Source organism: Sus scrofa, chromosome 15 (genome assembly GCF_000003025.6).
Source record: "Sus scrofa isolate TJ Tabasco breed Duroc chromosome 15, Sscrofa11.1, whole genome shotgun sequence".
Lineage (NCBI taxonomy): Eukaryota > Metazoa > Chordata > Mammalia > Artiodactyla > Suidae > Sus > Sus scrofa.
In genome coordinates, this window is record NC_010457.5 from 27,529,375 (window position 1) to 27,554,358 (window position 24,984).

Consider the following 24,984-nt stretch of genomic DNA (forward strand, 5'->3'; position numbering starts at 1 on the left):
CTCTGGGGAAGAAGATGGAACTGAAAGCTAGGAGTCCTGGCTTGGCACCTAGCTCTGTCCCTGAGCTAGGATTCAATGATATTCTCTAAGGGGCTAAATCATCAGAAATGGCTGGGGTACTTGTCACACAGACACTCTTCTTGTCCCACTCCTAGACAATGGGTGCTGGGAATCTGCATCTTGAGAGAGGGGCTTAGGACATGCTGAGCGGTTTCAGAAATGCTGGATGGAAGAGCTTCTGAAGTTTCAGTTCTAGCACTTTACTAATAGGAGTTGTATTGTTTATTCATTGAATGATCCAAATTAGCTTATAACCAACATGCTATTCTTGATTATTCCAAACAAAAACAAAAGCAGCATGTAATCGCCTCTGACTCTAGAGATGGACACTCTTCTCCAATATGATCCCCCAACTCCTCCCCTGCCAATACAGATGGAAACTTTTTTTTTTCTTTTTAAGTTTTATTGAAGTATATTTGATATACAAAGTTGTGATAATTTCTGCTGTACAACAAAGTGACCCAGTCATACATGCACACATATCCATTCTCTTTCAGATTCTTTCCCCACATACACCAACAGAATATTGGGAAAAGTTCCCCGTGCTAATATAGCAGGTCTCCATTGGCCAATCATTCCATATATGTCAGTCTACATATGCTAATCTCAAACCCCCAGTCCATCCCTCCCTCCCCCCCATTTATCCCTTTTGGTGACCATAGGTTTCAAATTCTGTAAGTCTCTTTCTATTCTGCAAATAAATCCATGTGCATCCTTTTTTTTTGTAGATTCCATATATAAGTAATATCATATGATATTTGTCTTTCACTGTCTAAGTTCACTTAGTATGATAACTTCTAGGTCCATCCACTGCTGCAAATGGCATTATTTCATTCATTTTTATGGTTGTGTAATATTCCACTGTGTATATGTACCACATCTTCTTTATCCATTCCTCTGTTGATGGAAACTTAAAGTCAGACTTGCAATTGTCAAGGAAATCTAAACATTGAATTCAGAAGTACCCATCTTTGCTTTTGCTTAAGCACTTCTTTTCACTGCGTTACCCCTTTTGCTTCTTCTCATCAGCCCGATTCTACACGCTCTTGGAGTGTTCATTCATTAGCTGATAGTTGGCCAGTCCTTGCTTGGTGCCTGACACTACCCTAGGCACTTGGAAGACACGTGACTCACTCTGCATCACAGGATCTCTGCCTGATTGGTATTATTATCATTATTACCATTTGACAGAAGGATAAAACTGAGGCTAGAATGATTGGTCAGCTTTTCCAAGATCTCACAACAGGTAAGTGGCAGAACATGGCATTCAAACCTGGAAAACTGGGACTCAGAGCCCAAGTTCCTAACCACACAGCTCCACAGCCTCTCACCAGCATGGATGGTGCACCCTCACCTTTTTCTTCTTCTCCATGAAAGCAATTCTCTCTAGAAACATGACCACACTTCACATTGTTTTCAGTGTCACACGATTCTCATAGCAATCTGCAATAGGGATTTTTTAACTTCCATTCGCTGGGGAATAAACTAGGCTTACAGGGTCACTGAGCTCATCCAGATTCTATGGGGAGACTGTTCTTCAACCCCATTCTGCAGACTTCTGGTCCCTGCTTGAGGTGATAACATGGACCGATGTCTTAAGCAAGCAGGAAGTTACCCTCATGCACAATTCTAAGCGAGACTTCAGTAAGACTAGAGACCCAGTATCCTGCTCAGTGCCCTGGACCATATGCCGCTCATACCCAACTTCCATACAAGGGTCGGATCTCCTCATGAATCAGAAAACTTGGTAGATAATGCAGACATCCCTCCCTTTCATCCCTTATTTCCACTTCTAACTCAGAGAGGGAAGTGAGAATTGACTGATGGAAATGGGCACAAAACAGATTATATTGCACATCTCTGCTAAGCAGTATTTTACAACTAGCATTCCAAAAAAGGAGCTAATTTAGGACAAGACCAACAGGAGCTAAAATCGTCACTAACACATAGCATTTTCAAGCCGAATCTGTTTTAAGCACACAGCCTGGCCGTGTTTAAAAACCCTAAATTAAACCTTGTGGAGAAGGGCTTTCCTAGGCATGTGCTTCCCCCAGCTTTACACAAGGCCTGAAAAAGCTATGGGTATATTCTCACAGATGACTGGGAGGTTAGATTGAGTAACCTGTTGCATCACTAATTGTTAAACACTGGTGCCTTGTAAGCCAAGATTCAAGATTTTTCAGGGACAAGCTACCTGGTGATGGTAAGTAATGAGTAAGACAGAGGCCGTCCCATGAATATTTAACTTCATACAGCGTGGGTAAGAGTGGAAATAGCAGTCACACACGTGCTGGTAGCCCTAGGAAGGCTTCCCACCTCATTTGGAGTGTTGGTTAGTAGGACCTGTGGCTGGGTCAGGACGTTTGAGGCTAGAAGCCTGTCAGCTGGAACACTGGGCATCATTTATTGCCACTGGGCACGTGTCATAGGACCTTGGTATTGCTATGTTGCTGAATGGCCCTGGTGAGGCTCCTACACTTTGTTTTTTCTTTTTAGGGTTACATGGAAGTTCCCAGGCTAAGGGTTGAATTGGAGCTGTAGCTGCCAGCCTCTGCCAAGCCTCTGCCCAGCCTCAGCAACGCTGGATCTTTAACCCACTGAGCAAGGCCAGGGATTGAACCCGCATCCTCGTGAACACTATGTCAGGGTCTTAACCTGCTGAGCCACAGCGAGAACTCCCAGGCTCTTGCACTTCCACCTGCACATGTATTTAGGGGCCAGGCAGCTTCGTGGAGGAAAAGTAAGTGGGAGCTTGACCAAACACCCTGTGAGGTTCAAAAGAGGTAAAAACCTGTAGGAAGATCTAGAGCGTCCCTATTGAGGGCAGTTTGCAGACAAAAACACAGGTGATCATAAGAGGAGAGTCATATAAGGGAGAGAAAGTCATGTAAGGCAGAGAGAGTTTGGGTCACATGGAACCCAGTTATTTCAGTTCAGGCTGCCTCCAGAGCAATGTTGGTGGGGATGGGGATGGGGGACCCTCTATGTGGCTCAGCTTGTGTTCCCCAGAAGTCAGTTATGAGGTGTGGATCTGGGTGTAAGTAGTTCCTTTGGGAACTGACCCCAGGAAGCCAGTGAGGGCAGTGAGGTGAGGCAGAAAGGTGGGGGAGCCAGACCCCTTTGGGTGAGCTCCATCCACTGCTGTAGCATGCCCTTAGGTTATATACCCAGGGAAGAAGGAAACCAGGGTCAAATATTGACTGCAGGCTGCTGAACGGATGAGCTATGTTTGAGGCACAGAGAACATGCCTTGGGCAGAGAAGGGATGGTACAGTTACTGGGTTTGGACATATCTGTGGGGCACATCCTGAGGGCTCCACCCTGATCCCCTTTAGCAGATGGAGTTGCCCCCCCAGTTGCGTGCTGGCTGACCACTACCTGCATGTTGGCGGTTCCCTCCTCTGGAGGTTTTCCCTTTACCAAATAGAAGCTTTTTATTTTGAAGTGGGAAACTACCACTTCCCAGCCCCATCATAGCCAGTGACTGAATGATACAAGGTTCAAAATGAGGCTCCCAAGGCTCAAAGCGGACTGGGCGTTCAAGGTGCCATCTGTGGTCCAGAACTTCCCCTTGGCATCTGAAGGGACCTGGGCTTCAGTTGGGACCACACATCTTGCTAGCTTCCTCAAACCCCTGCTGCCTTCCAAATCTTCTGTCTCCAGAGATCACTGTCCCATGAATAATTTGCAGAGGAAGCCCTGCTCAGCTCAGCTTCTAAGCTCTTGTTCTCTTACTGGGGTGGTGAAGTCTGGGGAAAGGGAACACCTGCAGCCTCCATGACAGTGCCAGCGCTTGGCCCCGAGACTGTGTGTCTGTGTTTGGAGATGGGAGCTGTGTTACTTCTCTGATATGCACTACACAGATAGTTTATCTGGGATGTCTTACTAAAACCATGTTCCCTTGTGAAAGCTAGAGCCATTGACAGCCCCCACAGATCAGGAAAGCACATCTCCAGTTCATAGGTCAGAAGTGACACCGGAAGTTAGGAAGACCAGCAGGAGGGCCTTTGGAATTTGGAGAAGGTCAAGTTCAGCCCCAAGGAGGATATCTCACATTTATATCCCTTGCAGGTCAGGACTGATTCATAAACACCAAGAACACCTAGGCATTTTATAAACTTAGGTGAGAGGGTCATGTATATAAAACTTGAAAAGACTCTGGAATTACACGGGAGTTCCCGTCGTGGTGCAGTAGTTAACGAATCCGACTAGGAACCATGAGGTTGTGGGTTCCATCCCTGGCCTTGCTCAGTGGGTTAAAGATCCGGCGTTGCTGTGGCTGTGGCGTAGGCGGGTGGCTACAGCTCCGATTGGACCCCTAGCCTGGGAACCTCCATATGTCGTGGGAAGCAGCCCTAGAAAAGGCAAAAAAAAAAAAAAACAAAAAACAACAACAATGTGAGAGCTGCTGCTCACCAGTGACTGTTTAAATTTAATCTAATTTAAAACTTAAATGAAAACTTCATTTCCTACGTAGCATAGCCATATTTCATCAGCCCTGGGTAGCCAGTGGCTCCCCTGTTAGGCTGCAAAGAGTATTCCATCCTTGCAGAAATTTCTATTGGTGACCACTGCTCCAGAATTTGTCTTACAAAGTGGTGGGAGCTGAGCTTTATTTTAATGTGTCAAATCAATTCAGTTTAACTCTATCCATTGGCTGCTCAGGCCTAGAGGATGTGTAGTGGATTACTTATTCCTTGCTTAATGAATATAGGATTACTAAGTTCCCTTAATGAGAAAAGCCATATAGTTATACAATGGAGCAGCCAGCTAAGATACTCTTCCTGTTTTCAAACAAACAAAGAAAAAAACAAAATAAAACAAAACAAACAAACCAAAAACCCCAGTTCTCCCAAGTTCTTTGAAGGGAAAATGCAGAAGTGGAATAGAAAGTCACTTAACATCACAGATTTGATATTGTTGGCATTGCCACTTAAAACTTCTCTTTTGTGAATAGCATGTTTTGCACAGTTGAGCAGACTGCATTTAACTTGGTTTCCTGAGGCCACTTTCTTTGAAAGATAGTGTCTAGGCTAAGCCTGGTGACCGAGTTGAAAGGGTCACTTTCTATTCTGTGACTTCGAGAAGTAATTTTCCTGCTTCTATGAAAATAATGTAGTTAGTATCTACTTTACCAGGATCAAGATAATACATGTCAGCACATAGATGTCAAGACTGTGGGCACAACAAAATGGTTAAATACTAGAGTTTGTCCTTGTGACCCCAAGAATGTTATCTGGAATTGGAAAAAGAACTCTGGCTTCAATTCAAATTTCCATCAGAGAACGACTTCTTTGATTAGAAGAGGTACAATATAACTCATCAAAATAGCAAGAGATGCAGCTTAACAGGGTGGTGGTGGGGAGAACAGACCTCATCACTTATTCTTACTCCATATCAGATCATTTCTAGAGCCAGCCAAGGTCATCCCATCCCCCCTGAATATGTCAGGCTCAGAAGTGAACATGTGATCAAATACATATAATTAGACTTGAAGGAAAACCTGCTGGTGATGCAGCAGAGGAGTGATTGAGTGAGCTTGGCTTCTTGAAGAGTTTCACTGCCCCAAGCAATTCAGCACATCAGAATTGCTTACAGAGCTTGGAAAAATAGGGATTACCTGGTCCTACTGCCAGAGTTTCTCATGCAGGTTGTGTGGAATAAGTCCAGACAATCTGCACTTTCTAACAAATTCCTAGGTTGTGTTTATCATACTGCTGTTTTGAAAGGTCATATTTGATGGCTTATACCCAGGCTACAGAGGCCATGGGCTGTTTCCCAGAGCATTGTTGTGTCTGCTGAGATGTTGGACAGGACTATTAGCTCCAGAAGGATGCTGACACTGGGGATGAAACTGTTAGGGGAACATTGACTGAAACCATCTACCCTGGTTGGTCACAATAGCCACTTGCATGAGCTGCCTCACAACAGGAGCCCCTGGTGAGGGACATGGTGCTGCCCTGAGGACTAACAGGAAGAATTTGGGAGGGGCCAGTAGGAGGGAAGAGATGACCAACCTCCCAGGATGCTTGGCTGAAATCCATCTTGGCTGAGAGATGCACTTACCACCAAGAAGGACCTTGATCCAGACCAAGTACAGGCCATGCAAGATGACTGGCCAGAGATAACCTTCAAACTAACCCCATTCCCATAAAGCCTGAGACTGTGAGCCATGTGGCAGAGCAGTTTCCTGGGTCCCCTCACCCTGCTGTTTCCCCCGCCCCAGGCACTCCTTCCCAATAAAGTCTTTTGCTTTGTCAGCACATGGGTCTCTCAGACAATTCGTTTCCTAATGTTAGACAAGAGCCCATAAAAGGCCCTGGAAGGGGTCCCCTTCCTGCATCAACATCTTTGAACTGAATTCATCTGCCCTGGAGCCTATCCCCACTAGGGACTTCCTTTTATGTAGAGTAAGACATTTTATGTTTAATTCTCCTAAAAATGTAAAATAAAACACAGATACAGAAAAATTTCACCAAACAATATTTAGCTTAAATCATTACAGGGTAAACATCCCATGACTACCACACTGTTCAAGAAATAGAAGTACAGACACCTTTCAGTCTCCATGTGCTTAGTCTCAATAATTTGATATTTTTCAAGCTGGTGAATGTTTTTCGTTCTGGTGAGTTGTCTGTTATGTTCACATGAAATTACTCTCAGAAAGATACCCCAAGGATAATAGCTGATTGCTGTGGGTATTTTTGAGGAAGAGATTTATTAGAAGAAAGTCCATAGCAAAAAAATGGTAAGGACTCTTCTAAAACTGGATTTTCACCAAACATGTACATTGGTTAGAAAAATAAAGCCCAGGCATAATCAACTGATTGCATAAACGAATCCTATAAATCAGAAAAGTGTAATTTGAAAGCACCATGGGATAAGGGATATTGGAAATAGAATAGAGAAAGCTAAATTGCACATGCACATTTACATCAACTCCTATTTTCCAGTTCCTTAGAGTTGGTTACATGTCACCATTTTCACTCCACACGGCGGACTCAACAATTTTTAGCTCTTATTATTATTATTATTATTATTATTATTAATTATTTCTTTATTTTTTCTTAGCTTATCTTTTTAATGTCATTTCCACAGTGCCTCAAGTAAAAAATATTTTCTGGAGAGACTGAGTAAATGGATTGAGTAGGTCCTACCCAGGAACTCCAGGTTAGACCAAGAAAGAATCCAGCACACAATACGCTCTTCAGATGTAACTTCTTTCCACTTGGGTATGACTCTCATTGCAAACACGTAGTGAACTGCCAATTGCTAGACAGGTGTATGCCATAGATTACCTTGCTCCTAACTCCATTATGATGTGTTTAACTTAGAATGTTTTAAGTTAAAAGCACCGAAATGAAGAATGAAAGAAGAGCCTTTCCCTTTGCAAAGTATTGGCGTTGTAACATCAGGTTGGTGATTCACTGAGCTAGCATTTTGAAGATTGCCTTTTAGAAACAATATCCACTTGGAGTTCCTACTGTGGAACAGTAGGTTAAGAATCCAACAGCAGCCATTTGGGTTGCTGCAGAGGCATGGGTTTGATCCCTGGCCCAGTGCAGTAGGTTAAAAAAATCCATCATTGCTGCAGCTGTGGTTTGGATTCAGTTCCTGGCCTAGGAAATTCCATATACCACGGTGTGGCCAAAAAAAAAAAATTTAAGAAAAAAAGAAATATTATCCACTTGGCCTTTCATGGGAAGTGACCAGTCATGAGGGACAAAATAAAAGGTGAATTGCCTGGGTTTATCAATCACGTCCATTGTGCCAAATATTGATGAATGTAAGTCTCTGAAGCATTATATTATTAAGGAGCAAAAATATGCATAGGACTGGCCAACAGGGACCTGCTGCCTAGCACAGGGGACTCTACCATGTATTATATGATGATCTATATGGGAAAAGAATCTGGAAAAGAATGGATGTGTGTGTGTATATATATATATATATAACAGAATCACTGTTGTGCAGCAGAAATTATCACAGCATTGTGAATCAACTATCCTTCAATAAAACTTAAAAACAAAAAGATTCCTCCTTCCGCTCTTCACATGATTTTGTTTTGCACTGATCCTGTCTGAATGGAAAGAAGGTCATCACATTGGATTTGCCTCCATCTAAGACAGGGTCCCAAGGCTCCTATTAAATAGCAGAAGATGTATATTCTGTATCTCTCAATGATCTCTAGCTGTCCTAGGAAGAGAAGAGGCCTAGGGCATTGTTTAAATATTTAGGTCAAGTTAGTTTTGTCCACAGGCATATTAGACCACAGTCTGATTTTCATGGAGGCACAGAGTCCTAGTCTTTCTTTCATCCTTGATCCCTAAATATCCAGTCTTCGTGGTTAAAATGCTGACAATGCCAGAATGACCTGAGAGGGGTGACTCTCGTGTCAACAACAACTTAGATCTCAGATCAACATCAATAAAGATATTAGTTAGCTTGGAGAAGAGAGGATTAGATTCAAACCCAAGTCCTACCAATAATTAGCTGTCTCTCCTAGGTCAGTGACTTGAGTGCTTTAAATCTATTTCTTTCCTCATTTTTTTTTTTTTTGTCTTTTTAGGCCGTACCTGCGGTATATGGAGGTTCCCAGGCTAGGAGTTGAATCAGAGCTGTAGCCACCAGCCAATGCCACAGCCAGAGGGATGCCGGATCCGAGCCCATCTGTGACCTACACCATAGCTCATGGCAACGCTGGATCCCTAACCCGCTGACAGAGGCCAGGGATGGAACCTGTATCCTCATGGATACTAGTCGGGTTTGTTAACCACTGAGCCATGACGGGAACTCCTGAATCTATTTTCTAATCTTTAAAAATGTGAACAATGCCAACTAAGGTACTGACATAATGATAATAAGGAAGCTAAGTTTCTATTTTCCAGTTAGATTCCTTATGCATAATAACTTAGCCACTTTGACTCCCTTCCATCATTCCTGCGTGGAGGTAAGAATGAAAGAAGCAGGGATTTCAGGGATGTACCAGTAAAGAGCACCTCAAATTTGAACAACATTCGGCAACAGTTGCTACAGCCCAGGTTCTGGTCCAGATTTTTGGAGCAGAGGCCAAGATTCTGCATTTCCAATAAGCTCCCACATCAGGCCCACATTACATCCCAGAGTCTGCACTTGGACAAGAGAGAGAAGGTATAAGGCAAAAAATAAGGCATGGAATGTGCCATGCCTGGGGTGGCCAGGACAAGACAAAAGAAAGAAAATGTGCTGAGATTGAGAAGAAGGAGAGGGCCCTTTAAAGGGAGAGAAGGGAGTCTGGTGACAGATTTCTGTACATCTCACTGTCTTTTTGAACCAATTAGATTTTGTCCGTATCCTGTCTGGCTCAGACAATCCAGAGATATCTTTTGCAAGCAGGTACTGTAGTTGAAACTGGCTTCTGAGGACCATCCCCTAGGTGTCTGGAGAAAATCCCTGAAGTGCAGATGTCCTAATTCTGAGGAGCCCAATGCCAGAATTGTTCCCAATGCACATGTCCTCAGGAGGGACCACCAACACCACAATGAAAACCAACCTCCCAAGACCTTCACAGGTCCTTAGCCTTTTGCAACCCAGGTGCTGCCCAAGGGGGAAGGAAAAAATGGGCATTGATTCTGTGCCAAAGGGAGGAAGGAGGCAAGTTTTCAAGCCTCTCCATTGGTCCAGGAGCCCAGGAAGAAGAAATTGCCTTGACATAAAAAAAAGGGGGGGAAAGAAAATAAAATTCTCCATGGCAACACAACTGTCACGCTAGAAACACAATCTCAACTTACACAGGCAAGCATCTCAAAAATACACTGACACTAAGTGAGGAGGAAGAACTAACATTTCAAGGGGAAAAAATGGTGAATGTGATTGTTCGCAAGACTCTGTTGGTGGAGGGGAGAGGATGGGAAAGGAAAACACAAACCTCTCCTTTTGTGGGGCCAGAGATGTCTGTTCCTATTTGCCTTATGATCACCTGGAGTAACATCAAAACTTCCTTTCCTTCTCCAGCAGGTCTAACCCACAGCACAGCAGTTTCGTGCTGGGGTACCAGTTCCCCTGTGTCCTGCTGGCAGGAAGGACTTCCCACAGCCCAGCTGACTTTAAGCCTGGATCAAAATCTTTCTCTCCACAAAACAAATCACATTTGACAAAATCAGATCTCTCCTAAGCTACAATTACAGAGATTGATTTGGCAACCTCCATTAGTGGTGATCTGACCCTGAGTGTCAGGTGTTTGGTTGCTCTTTTTAAAAGTAATGTGTTCTCTTCTTTGCTTTTTTATTTCTTTGTGTGGGGAGGAGATGGGAGGAGGACATGGAAGTGAGAGAACAAACATTGCATCTGGCCAATTCCTTCCCTATATGAGATAGCTGCGTTAAGACTACACAGGGGGTTCGACCATCTAATCCCCCTCCTGGTTCCATGAGCTGGCCAGTCCTCAGCAGCCACAATAGTCCCAGGGTCAAAGGCTATTCCCAAGGACATGTTTCACTCAGAAAGATGAGTTTGTCCCAACAGAACTCAGACTGGCTTAGTTCTGGGGGTCTGAGGATACTGTTCACTTTCCTGTCTATATTTTTCTTTTCAACTTTGGAATTGAACTCTGCTTTGACATAACAGCTTCACCAGCTGGGCCCTCTTTCTTCTTGATGGAGGTCAGGGATGTGTTCTGAGCACACAGTGGAGGAAAAGTCGTCTTTAATTACCCTTGTACAGTGTGTGCCAAAGACTTAGCTTTACAGAAGTGAGTGGTACCATGAAGAGTCCATCCTGACATACCAAGAAGTTCCCTGAGGAAGGCTGAATGAGGGAAGAGTGGAAGGAATTCATGAAATATTGAGATCGGAGAATGAATCAATGAATGAATGAACGGAGTATATTTTTAAAATATCCCAAACTTGGAAATCAAAAGAGAGTACAATTTGTTCCTTCTATATCATCCTGGGGCAATTTTTAACAAGTCTGCTCAACGATTGATTAACTCTTAAGAAGAACGTACCTGCCCTTTGGTGTTGCTATTCGCTGGTTCATTAGACCTTAGATACTGTGAAGCTACATGTTAACCCATAAATATTTGTCCAACAGAGAAGACATAAAGCCCCAACTTTTATTGTCTTGTATGACACGAACTAGTTTTGTACTTACCTAAAAATTTTATTCTAACATTCTTTTCTTTCCTCGCTGTGCTATGGCATTTTTATCTGTGTGATCAAGATAACAGTAGGAATAACACTGACATGGAGGGTAATTGTGAGAATTGAGTTGATGTGCCTTCAGGGCTTAGAACAGTGATGCCTCATGGCAAGTGCTAAGCATATCGCTGTGATTTTTAGCTGCAGGCTGGTAGGCACAAGCCGCTAACAGAAGGATTATAAACCACGCACAGGATCCTTCCATTCAGGGAGGAGTCAGAACTTATAACGACAGTGCTGGTAGCAATTATTTAGCATCTGGCTGTGAACCTGCTGTTTAAAACAGTATATGGAGAATTCAAATTGAAACTAAGATGTTCCTTGAAATTTCCACATATGTCCAGCATTATCCTAGATTTCAAACCATGCAGAACAATTGCTGTTTGGGGTATATTTGATGTCTTTCCTTTGTTAAAATAATAAAAAAAAAAGAAGGCTTAAAGGGGGGCATGTAGAAAAACATCTTCACTAGACAGGTCTCTAATTACCTCCAGGCCATTTCAGTGGACAGACAGCACATAACTCTGTTGTTAGAAGGAGACAAATAAATCTTTACTTTATACTGACATTTTCAATGTAAATAAAAAATTACAGTTTCCTCAACTCTCTAAATTTTTTATTTAGAAAATATTTGACAAAATGTTCTTAATACCATTAATACCTTAGATACTGTGAAGCTACATGTTAACCCATAAATGTTTGTCCAACAGAGAAGACATAAAGCCCCAATTTTTATTGTCTTGTATGACACGAACTAGTTTTGTATGTATTATTCTCTATATGTATTATATATGTGTGTATATACACATATATTACTACATTCAGTATATATGCCTACATATGCACATATATGCATGTGTATATATATTATATTACATATGGATGTATATATACAAATATATATAAAAACAACGATGTATATATTCACCTTTCTCTCTATATATGTCTCTGACTCTATATACACAACCATATGTATATATTCAACTCTCTTTATATATCCTACTATATATACATATATATACACATATTTATATTGTATATATGTATATATATTTAACTACCTTTATATTTTCTCCTATATATATACATACATACATCATTTATATTACATATATGACAAAATAATGACATCAATATTATCACTAGCAAATGTTAGCTATTCATTATGTTGTAATTTGCATTACCCATGTGAACTCTTTATGAATAAGGTTCGTGCCTATTTCTACCAGGTACATGCCAGAGTTTTAGCATAGTGGTTGGCACAGGTGATTAATAAATATTAATAGATAGAACTGTTATTCACGAATTCATCCATTTAGTAACTTGCAATTCTTGCTGCATTTTAGAATCAGCTGGGAAGCTTGTGTTTATTTAATTTATCAATATTTGTTCTTGGGTCCCCTTCCAGACAATTAATTCAGAATACAGGGAGGTGGGGCTCAGGCATTGCTACTTATAAAACTCTCCAGGTTATTCAAATGTACAGTGTTTGGATGAGAACTGGTCATCTAGTATCTTCCTGAGCCTGTGTTTAGTTTCCCCAATGGGAATGGTTGGCCCGGTGAATGAAGGGAGGCGGTCAGTCCTGAGAGGGGCTGGCTTCTTGGCCACAGGCTCCCCACCACCACCCCGCAGCTCTCTGACTGTACCTTGGATGGTTTCTTGATTCATACTCTAAGTGGGGGGAGGGAGGCAAGGTCAGTCTCCTCTGCAGGCACTTAAGCTAGCCTTGAGCTCAGGCTCCACATTCCCCCACGAGCAGGATGATTAGGGTAAAATGAAGCGGAGACTTTGGTGTCCTGTCTCTATTTGCCCATTGTGTACGTGTATGTTAGGGGGGTACCGTCAGACACACAGCTTCCCCAGAAACTTCCCAGGAGCTACTGAGGCCAGAAAGACCATCTTCCACCAGGCAACTGGGTGGGATTGTGACCAGCTCTCGCTCTGGATGCCCTGTGGGACACCCTATGTTGAAATCTGCCAACCTGTGCTTCTTCCTGAAATGACAGGCAGACCCACATCTCCACCCCACAGTGGGAAGTAGCTTCAAACCCATGAGTTGCTCTCCGTCTTCACCCAGTGCTTCAAGGCTGGCATCACTGGTTTGCAGTACAGATAGAGACGTGATTCTGAGAGCAGGAAAGTGACTCACAGGTGCCTACAGAACTTGCAGGCTGCAGAACACTGCAGCCAGCATTTGAACTGTGGCGGATCAGTTTCCAGAACTTTCTCCTTTTTAATACACCCCCACTTGAACCGGTGTGAATGAAGTAATTTGCTAATGTGAAGGTCAGAGAAAAGCTTTGGATTCAGATGGCTGAGCTGTGAATCCAACCATTTCTCCTTCATAGCTGCAGGATTTTAGGCATGTTGTACAACTACTCTGAGCCTTAGGAAACCTCTCTGAGGGGAGAAGATAACAATGCTTACCTTACAGTATCTTTGTGGAGACTAAATACCATAATATGGGTGAAATGCTTTATAAAATTTTTGGCACAGAGAACCCAGGAAAAGGCCATTATTAGTACAAAACCATTATTACTGTTTTCCTACTGGGTCTTTGATTGTGCATCCTTTACCCTTTAGTATAGCATCCTTAAACTCCTTCCTCGACAAAGACGTACACCTTCCTAAGTTTTCAGTTATAGACTTCATTATACCAGAATACTTGCGAAGTGTAGTATGAGACACACAATACATATATACAAATAAAAATTACAACTCCATCTCGCTATCAATGGAGATTCAAAATTGGAAATGAAGATGTTAACGAATTAAATCACTCTGCACTTTATAAAAATAATATCAGTAGCACAACTAGGACTTATTCCAAAATGTAAAGACAAATCAACACTGGAAAACTTACTAATGTGACTGACCTCATATATCAATGGGAAGATAGAGTCAACATTAATTAATATGAACTCTCTAAGATCACTGTACCTCTTGGAACTGCATAGGAATTTTTTCTCAATTCGAAAAAGAGTTGAGAGTGTTCATTAGGTATGTTAAGTAAACTAATATTATCAGACATTTAAAGTCTTCAAAAATTAAAAAAAAATCCCATTCTCATACCATCTTCCATCATGTTCTACCCCAAGAGACTGGACATAGTTCCCTAGGCTGAGAAAAAGAACACATATATTCTTGACTGGGTCAGTATGCTATATGGCAGAAATTGACACAACGCTGTAAATTATACTCTAATGAAAATAATCACCAATGGAAAAAAAAATTTAAATTCAGTTACAACACACACACACACACCCATTATAAATGTGAATTAAAATATACCTCTCCAGACATCCAGCCTCATATTTGTTAAACACATTTCATATAAGACCTTAGTTAATGGTGTCTGCCCTAACTTCCCTCATATGCTAAAAGATACTCAATCAACATTTAATCACAGTTATCTCTAGCTGGTACTACTGCCGTTTTGGTATTTTCTTACTTTTCCTTAATGATGTTCCTTAAGCCAGGAACATTTATTATATTGTAATTATTAAAGTTATTGAAGGAAAAATCTTGGTAGATTTCATTCTTCCTTATGATAACATGCTATAATCATGATATATATTGGTAGCTATTTAGGTTAGATGTGGAAAATATAAAAATAAAGTAAATTAAAAAAATTTTTTTCACAAAAGGCCTCATGATAATCAAAGAAGAATAAGGTGGGTTTAGGGGGGCAGCAACTAATGTACTTTGAATTTCCATTATGTGCTAGGGAACATGGCTTCATTCCATTTGCACCTCTCCACCCAGTCCTCGCCTGAGCATTGCTCTTGGACATGATCCCAGCACACATAGATGCCCACTTTCGTCCATCCACTCACTATGTACTCATTCAGCACTTGCCGTTAGACTTTCAGTCACCTACTCACCAGCTCTCCGGTTGAGCTGAGCTGGGCTGTGAGCACCAGTGAGGTCTGAGGAACTGGAAAAAGCCATTGGAGACAGCAGGGATGCTAATGGGTCATCACAGTTGTCTACAACGAGAGGAGAGAGAGGGAGAGAACATTCTGTTAGCAAGAAATGGTCCAGAAAGAGAGGAATCAAAACATCACCACCACCGTTTATTAACCACCTTCTCTGCACAAGGCCACTACCTGTATCCCTGTGCTATTTCATCCACTCCTCACAGGCATTAAATTTCTCTCACAGTTGGAGAAACTCAAGTTCAGAGATGTTATGTAGTTTGTCCAAGGTCACAACACTAGAAAACAGTGTGACCAGAATTCTTGCCCAGATGTGTCTAACTCAAAAGTCCAACTAGCCTTCTATTCCTTTAATCAACCACTTGAGCAAAGCCTTACGATATGGCCAGTGAGCTTCTGCTGTAAGAGCAGAAACCGTTTCAAAATGGGGAGCTTGGTTTAACTACTCTCCCATCTTTAGTCCCTAAGGACTCTTGTAATAGTTCTATCTAGAGGGACAAAATAACTTAGGATGTTTCATTCCAAGTTGTACAAAAGTCTTTGGGAAATGAAGTGCTAATTTTAATAATTCATTTCTAGTCTAAAAACTGGCAGGGAATAGTCCCCAGTCTTGTACAATTTTGAGTCTGACATTTCCTTCAGCAGCTATACTTCCAGCCTTCCCTAAATGTGGTAGGTCTGTCTAAAGCTTTTTTGATGCTTTCCACATGTGGAACAGGGTGGGGCCATGGGCACAGATGCCGTCTTCACAATATAGACATATTCCTCCAGAGGACCTTTAGCATCTAATCCCTGTACAGGACTCTGCTCTTCTGAACAGTTTGTAACTGGTTACTCACTTATTTGTTTGCATTCGCCAGCAGGTAACATGCTCTTTGTGGGATCTTAGCAAATAATCTGGCATATAATAAACTTTCAATGAGGATTTATTGAAAGAATGAAATGGGGAATAAAGGAAAGAAGGATGAAAAGAAAGAAGGAAAGAAGGAGGGAATCAATCAATGAATAAATCAATCCACATAACAGCCCCCACATTTTATTACCATTTTCTATTTTTTTGGGGGGGTCTTTTTTTAGGGCTGCACCCGAAGCATATAGAGGTTCCCAGGCTAGGAGTCAAATCAGAGCTGTAGCCACCGGCCTGCACCACAGCCACCACAATGCCATATCTGAGCCGCATCTGCGACCTACATCACCAGCTCACGGCAATGCCGGATCCTCAACCCACTGAGCGAGGCCAGGGATTGAACCTGCATCCTCATGGATACTAGTCAGATGTTTTCACTGAGCCACGACAGGAACTCGTGTTTTTCTATTTTGAATACAATTGATCTTGTAGAACACTGCAAAATGAGCTCATGAGATCTAAACATACCTCAGTCAAAACACCTGTGAAACTTGTTAATTCAGTAAATAAACTTCATGGCATAAAAGGCTCTCAGGAAGAGCCGAGTTGACATTTTTTGAAAGAAATTGTACACAGGATTTATGAGGTCACTTGTTTACCCAGCAAATTCTTGGAGAGTGGTATTTTATCTAATTGCAGGAAAATTAATGGGAAGCATAAGGATTGAATTTTTGTTTGTTAAACGTGTTAACAAATCAACTGGCAAAATGTATTTTGAGTTTTTCCCAGAGGAAAATGTTTGAAAAATATTTTGAGGTACTTGACAAAACAAAATAGAGCCAGATCCTCAGTGAGGAGGAAAAACACAAAAATCAGAGCAAGGGCACCTCAGTGGTTACGATTATTCTGCAAATAGGAAGCAGGACTCAGGGCCAATTACTCCAGGCATAAGATGCAAGGGAGAGGGGGTGCACACACTCTCCCAACATACTGGTTTGGAAACATGAGTTTTTACTCTAGTTATATGTTAGGAAACAATTTGAACACAATGGAAACTTTCCATTGGCTTATGCTGGTTTCATCATCAGGACACAGGTGAGTGCAGAAGATTGAACTGAGCCTCAGGGGCATACACAAGCGCGCGCGCACACACACACACCAAACACCGCAAAGTACTTCTCTTTGCAGTTGTGTTGTGAGCCTCATCTATCCACATCTGCAGCTACAGCAACCCTCCCATTTCAGACAACATACCCTCCACCCTTTCCCAATAACCTGCAGTCTAAATACCCACTTCCACAAGCAAATTGAAGATCTGTGAAGGTCAAGGACCATATTTATTTTACTCTATATATTTCTTAAATATATGACATGCATAAAACTGCTACCTTTTTTATTAGGGTCTTTTTTTTTTTTCTCCAGTGTGTCGCTGATGACATTTTTGAGTGTTGCGCACCTAACCCGATTTTTTCCCTGGGTAGAAACTGAAGTGACCTAGTCAATTCAATTTAATTCAGTTCAATAAATATTTATAAGGTCTCACTTTATGCTAGACCCCGAATAGGCATTGGGAATAAATTTGAGTAAAATTGAGTCTCAGGTGTCAAGGAACTTGGAGACCATTGAGAAATATGAAGATGGAAACAATAAATAAAAAGACGAGACAGTTTAGGAGAGTTTCACCAACACTACACCCAAAGCCGCATAAATGGGTACCTACTTATACAGACATCCAGACAAAGGATATCCCTGTCCCTCCAGCCCTGTGCAGTCACCTTCCCCTTTGTTATGGAAGTAGAATTGATTTACAATGTTGTGTTCATTTCTGCTGCACAGCAAATGATTCAGTTATACATATATACATACACGATTTTTCATATTCTTTTCCATGAAGGTTTATCTTGGGATATCCTTGTGCTACACAGTAAGTCCCTGTTGTTTATCCTCTCCATGTATAACGCTGACAACTGACCCCTTTTTCAGGGAGAAGGAAGCTTCCAGCTCCACTGACATCAGCTGCTAATTTCCTTATGGTCCTTTCCCTCTTCTGAAATGCACCTTCCTTGCATCTCCGGGTCAGTGTTTCCACTTTGGAAAATGGTAAACTCATCGAACACAGCCATTACAAATGGGGAGGTCCAGAGGGGATACTTCAGAACCCCTTCCTCAGGGACCCTGCACAATGAAGTAGCTTTAGAGAACACATCTGAGCTTCTGACTCCTAGTCCTAAGATATGAATGGGAAAGCTTCGATCAGAAAGGAAGAAAACTTCCCCTTCCTTGGCTAATAGGTAGTTCTCACTGTCTTCCTGGTGTCACATGAACAAACCTGACAAGTCACGTAAACTGAGTATAGACTCAAATTGGTGATCCAATTACCCCTCATGGTTGGGAATTGAGAATGTGTCCAGGGAGTGCCCATCTTTGCTCAGTGGTAATGCACCCGACGAGTATCCATGAGCGTGCACATGTGGGTTCGATCCCTGGACTTGCTCAGTGGGCAGCTGTAGCTCTGATTCGACCCCCAGCCTGGGAACTTCTATATGCCACAAGTACGGCCCTAAAAAAGCAAAAAAAAAAAAAAAAAAAAAAAAAAGTTGAGAGAGAGAGAATGTGGGCATTCCATACAAGCATTTCAAACCCAAAAGTAAGTGTGTGTGATTTTTAGATGTGTGTATTCTTCTTCTTCTTTTTTTTTTTTTTTTTTGGTCTAGCCCACAACATACAGAATTTCATTGTCCAGGGATTGAACCTGCACTACAAAAGGGACCAGAGCTGCTGCAGTGACAACACCAGATCCTTAACCTGGTGCACCACAAGGAGGGAGCTCCCAGACATGTCCTATTCTTCAAGCAGAGGAGAAATGATCTAACATAAATGAGGACAATACTGCTGACACTTAAACAACACAGGTTTGAATTGTGCAAATCCACTTACACCAGATTCTGTCAACAGTGAACAAATACTACAGTACTACAGCATCCATGGTTGGCTGAACCTGCAGAGGGGGAGCCTCAGACCCAGAGGGAGGATTTTCCACTGTGTTGGGGGTGTGCACCCTTCAGCCCCCATTATTCAAGGATGTACTCTAAGTAATTTTATATATTGCTGATTTGGAACAGCCTGGGGTAGTGGAAGGTGTTGGGATGACTAGGGCTCAGAGCTTCCCTTCTGGATTGGCTTCTTCTCTTGCCTTGGTGACTCCAATATAGTCCAATGCAGTAAGCTGTATCCCCACTGTCCCCAAATCAAGAGTCATCTCTGCCGTAACTCCCCATAGAACCATTTAAAGGGGGAATGAGAGTGGATGGAATAGTCCCCCTTTAAAGGATAAAGTGAGCACAGGAAGCAGAACATGACTTGTCTGTAACATCTGCTGCAGTCCATAGCAACTGTTACCACAATTTTATTCCTGGGATCTTATTTCTATGTCACAAAACCTGCACGAGAAAGGCCATCTAAAAAAAAACCCTTTTGCGCTATGGGTTTGTGGTCAACCCGATGAGACGAAGGGTAGGAAGTGGAGAGGAGGTAAAGAGGTGAAGACAAGGGGAGAGTGAAGACAGCCTTGCATGAGGTGAACGGCCCCTCTGCGGATTGGCAGCCTTCCTGAGACTGGGCTGACATCGCACCAAACACATGGCTGCGAAGCAAAAACACAAAGCGCCATCTGCTCCACCATTCCTGCAGGCTTTAAATAAGCAAACCCATGTTGTTGTTACATTTTAGGCACCACTCCCATCTCAGCCTCCTGACAGTGTTTGCAGGCTAAATCCATCAGTTGGTTCTTTCAAAAGTGTGGTGGATGTTTATCTGTATTTACATGAGGAAAGGGTGAAGAAATTTGGGGAGGGAGAGAGATGTCGAAGTTTAGGAAAAATATAAGACGGGACTAAAAGTCAGGCTTCCTGTGGTACACACAACCTGAGAGAGACCATAATGATTGTCCCAGAAATGGATGCACTGGTGTCGGTAGAATATTTTCAAAATATCCTTTAGAACGCCCATTCCTGAGCCTTTTCCTAAAAGATGTGTTGCAAAAAAATCAGGTGATATTAAAAGGCTATTTTAAAAATGCAAACCCTTCTTCACACTATTATCCTCCATTTTTCTTCAGCAAATCTTTACCGCCATCTTACTATTTTCCTTTAACATAAAAGGCTACCTCCAGACCCACCCCACACCCAGGCAGGTAAAGACCCAGGCCTGTGAGTGTGATGAAAAGCACCTGAGCTCTTTCCACTCAGAAGGTATTCAACAATCCCAGTCCTATTTGCAAATGACTTAGCCCTACATTCATAGACTAAGACAGTATCAAAACCAGAGGTGCCTCTGTAGTTGTGGGATTCAAGCCCTTGACTTTACAGATGAACCTCAGGGTTGAGGGAGAAGACAGGCCTGCTCAGGGTTAGTCAATTAATGGACTAGCCTGGACTGAACTCAGGTTTCCTCCACACCAGGTGGTGACTTCTAGGTCAAAAGTTCTGGCCACCTGTGAGTAAGTCTGATACCATTAGTTATGTCATTCTTCACAACATTTGTTTTGACAAAGGACTTATTTTCTACAAAAAGAAGGGCATTGTTTCATTTCCTGGAAAACCAAAAAACACTGAAGAAGAGTTTATAACTTTCAAAAGAACTGAATTTTTTCTCAATGTTTCTTGCCTTATTTCTTTCCTCAAAACTCTCTCCTACCTGCCAAACAAACAAACAAACAAACAAAATAAACAACAACAAAAAACACCACACAATAAAGGGGGGATGAAAGAAAAAAAATGCATTTTTTCTTTATTAGTATTTATATGGATACTCAAATAGAGCATTTTCTTTGATATTTTCAATCTGAAGGAGAGGGCATAATGTTTTCCTCAAATAGGTGTACTGTGAATACTAACAATCTTCTTTCACGTTAATTAAAAGGTAGAGACACAAAAGAGAATTCTGAGTAAATATGAGGTTTACATAGCTTCTTAGAAATTAGCATGGACTCATTAAGATGATTCTACTTTGTCACATTTTTGTTGCCAATACATATTTTTATTCATTATTATTAAAATACCAATAGAATTACAGATGGTAGCAGAAGTTAAATCATGAGCATTTCTTTGAATACCAGAGTAAATTGTATAAGGGGTTTTGGAGCCTAAGGGATTCACTTCTATTTGTGGGTGAGATAAAATTCCTCTTAGCATTGCACATTTAATGGCTCACTTTGTTTAAAGACATAAAGCATGCATTTTGTGTAGTGCCTGCAATGATGCTTAGAAGTGGTAACTCACGCTTTTAGCTTCATTTAGCTCACAGACCCTGAGCTCATGAAGCCCAGCATTTACTTTGGACTGAAAGATAACCCATGTGTTGTTTAAAAAGCTCCCTAGGGTTATTGACAATCACATGCAGGAGATCCTTGGCTTGGGATCCAGGGAACCCACTGCTCCCTTCCTGGGAATTGTGCTCTGTTTTCACTTTTCAGAGTTTTGGGCTCAGCTCCAAATGGTGGAGGTGGTTGTTCATTCGTTCAATCCAGATTTTCACTGGCCACATTCTAGGTATCAGAGTTTCTGAAGGCTTCAGGGAGAGTAACAACGATGGTACCCAATGGCTCCAACACGGAGGACATGGACACACCCCTTATTACACTCTGGGGTGATTGGTGATGGGTGGACTGAGGGCAGCAGCACCAGGCGTCCTGGAGGGGGCTACTCCTGTCTAGGGATTAATAGGAGGGCTCTGAGATTCCTTCCAGGCTTTAAACATCTGTCTATTACAGATTTTAGGAGAGACTTGGTTGGGAGGTACTGATCCTCACTTGCAGGTGAGGATCATAATCAGACACACTGAGAACAAGAGCAAGGCAGCAGGGGTCCCCCTCTAGGTGGTCTGCGGCCCCTGCAGCACCGCGAGAGGCTGCTACCATTTCTATTGACTGGGTGTCTGAGGAACCTGTGTGCTTCTTTGATCTTTTCACACTGTAGTCAGTGTTTAAACCAGACTTTGAACCACTGTCTGTGACACTTTGTCGACCATCCATCTGAAAGTCTGCTTCCCATCCCTGAAATGATGGCAGGAAAGCATCATAGATGAGCAAGGGCCATTCTCCTGTGTGACTGTCTGGTGTGAGTTTAACTCTTTTCATCTAATTTTCAAGAACATTTGTCCACAGGTGTCCCATAATTAGCCTAAACAGGATGTCTCCAAAGTTACTTTCCTAAATGTCTTTCTTCTCAGATTACTCCCTTCCCTCCACTGCTGACACTGATGAACATTGGGCTTTTTCCATTTGTTTGTTTTTGTTTTGGGGTTTTGTTTTCTTTTTGATTCTCAGGTTAGGAATATCATGTTCAAAATTGATTGCTTACTTTCATTTAAAAAATTATCCTTAAATCTAAATTATCAATCATTTAACCTAATTTAACAAATGTTCCTTAAGCCTCCTGTGTGAGGAATATGATGTTTGAGTCATATGAGGAACATGAAACATCCTGCTGAGCAAGGGGTTTTTTTAACCATAGCACTTAACACCTGGGTCTATGTACATGCTCAGTAAATCTTTGCTGAGGGAAAGGATGAAAGTTACAAGCCCCACAATTTGTGTTATTGCTGCTTAGGAAGATTTCTCAGATTTATACTCACTTTATTTGATCCTAATTTATAATTTTATTTTTTATTTTTATTTATTTTTTGCTTTTTAGGGCTGTACCACAACATATGGTAGTTCCCAGGCTAGCAGCTGAATCAGAGCTGAAGCTGCTGGCCTGTGCCACAGCCACAGCAATGTGGGATTTGAGTCACATCTGTGACCTACCACACAGTTTGGGGCAATGCCAGATCCCTGACCACTGAGCGAGGCCAAGGATCGAAACTGCATCCTCATGGATACTAGTCAGATTCGTTTCCACTGTGCCACAACAGGAACTTAATTCAAACTTAAAAAAAAATAATTAATTTTTGCTGTACCCACTGCACGAGGAAGTTCCCAGGCCAGGGATTGAACCCATACCACTTAAGTATACCAGATTCTTATCTGGCTGCACCATAGAATTCTCTAATTCATACTTTTAAACATCAAATTATTATTTTATAAGTCTGTGGAGTTTACAAGGGGCTCTGCTTTCATTGAAACATTCTTTCTAAAATACTGCTTTCAACATACTTTCCTCACCAAGATGTATTAGACAAGCCAGCCTTAAATAGGGCTTCCAGAAGTAGCATCATGGAAATGAAAGGACGAAGGAGTTATTAACATATAACAGATCCAAAGTGGCCATAAGGCTGGCTATCACTGATGGGGTCCCAGGCTGATTAAAGAGACAGAAAGTGACACCCAACAGCAGAGGTCAGGAGTCTGGGGCCTGTTGTTGGGATAGGCTTTGGTCAGAGGACAGTGCTCTCCCAAAGTATCACTCAACATTGTCTAAATTCAAATACACTAAAGCTATTAAATCTTTAGGATTACACATAGACCTTCATAACTCAACTGGAGTGACTAGAAGATGTGAAAGTTTTGTTGGGTAGAAAAGGTAAAATTCACAGATGAAAAGGATTAGAAATTTCTGGAATATGAGAAGGTGAGATGATGGCTGGATTTCTCAGGAGAGTTTTAAAGATACTGATAAGAAAAAAGCAAACCTTTGAAAAAATAAAATTGTACCTATTTAAAATTTTCCCAACTCCAATTTTGTTTATATACCTCTGTACCTCTATTCCCATCTCCACCTACCATTACTCCACACAACAGACAGGCAGATAGACACATACACACACACCGCCCCCACCATAAAGTAGTGCCAAGTCAGTTTCGGGATTTACTTATTTATTTATTTATTTATTTATTTGTCTTTTTGCCATTTCTTGGGCCACTCCTGTGGCACATGGAGGTTCCCAGGCTAGGGGTCGAATCGGAGCTGTAGCCGCCGGCCTACACCAGAGCCACAGCAATGCGGGATACGAGCCGCATCTGCAAACTACACCACAGCTCACGGCAATGCTGGATCCTTAACCCACTGAGCAAGGCCAGGGATCGAACCCACAACCTCATGGTTCCTAGTCAGATTCGTTAACCACTGAGCCATGACGGGAACTCCAGAATTTATTGAATTTTTAAGCAAAGCTAAACACATGAACAAATGAGATGTATATAATGATAGTGTTGGGGAAGCAGGAAAAAGAAGACAAAAAATTTTTAAAAAGTAACAGTAGACAAGGATCTACCTGAAATCTACACAATATTGTGTAATAACCTATATGGGAAAAGAATCTAAAAAGGAATGGATATATGTACACATAGAATTGATTCAGTTTGCTATACTCCTGAAACTAACATATCATTTAAGTCAACCACATGCCAAGAAAATTTAATAAAAAATTACAAGTAAAAACAATGTCTTTTTACTTAGAAAAGTGCATTGTTCAAAGGATCATGCATGGGATGTTAAAATGGGGACAACTAAAGAATTATAAAGATAGTGTTTCTGTCAATTCAGGGTCATCAGAGTTGAGAATTTCTCTCCTTGAGCTGTGTCTTTCTCAGTAGATATCTATTCTTTTCTGAATACACTGGAGTGAAACTTCCAATAGCTAATCATGATGCTGCCTTGAGTGGTTCTAAATTACACTGAAATCCTGGTTACTCAGGAAACCACAATCTTATAGTGCAGCTCAATCAATCCACCTACATTCACAAAACCCTCTTCATCTTTAATGGGCCTAGGCATAGAGTCCCTGAAGAAAATGCTAAAACCTCTGTGTACCATCAGTCTACTCATTAGAAATTAGGAAAAATGCCTGATTGAGGAGACAGGCTGGAGCAGAGGACCGGCCAGCTGGCTGATAGCATAACCCCAAGAGGGTCATCTGCAACCACTTGAGTGGATGGGATAAACATGTACTGATAATTTGAAAAATATTGATTTTTATTGGTCTTTGTAGATGAGAAAATAGTGCCATCTCAGAGACAGAA

The 24,984-nt window shown here is 41.7% G+C and overlaps 1 protein-coding gene across 1 annotated transcript in view; it reads right to left on the reverse strand.

The window, feature by feature from the left end:
* CNTNAP5 (contactin associated protein like 5) overlaps positions 1-24,984 on the reverse strand; it is an 865,036-nt gene that overhangs the window by 654,070 nt on the left and 185,982 nt on the right. Inside the window, 1 exon segment of the mRNA XM_021075830.1 lies at positions 15,125-15,229. Coding sequence (XP_020931489.1) covers positions 15,125-15,229 — 105 coding nt within the window.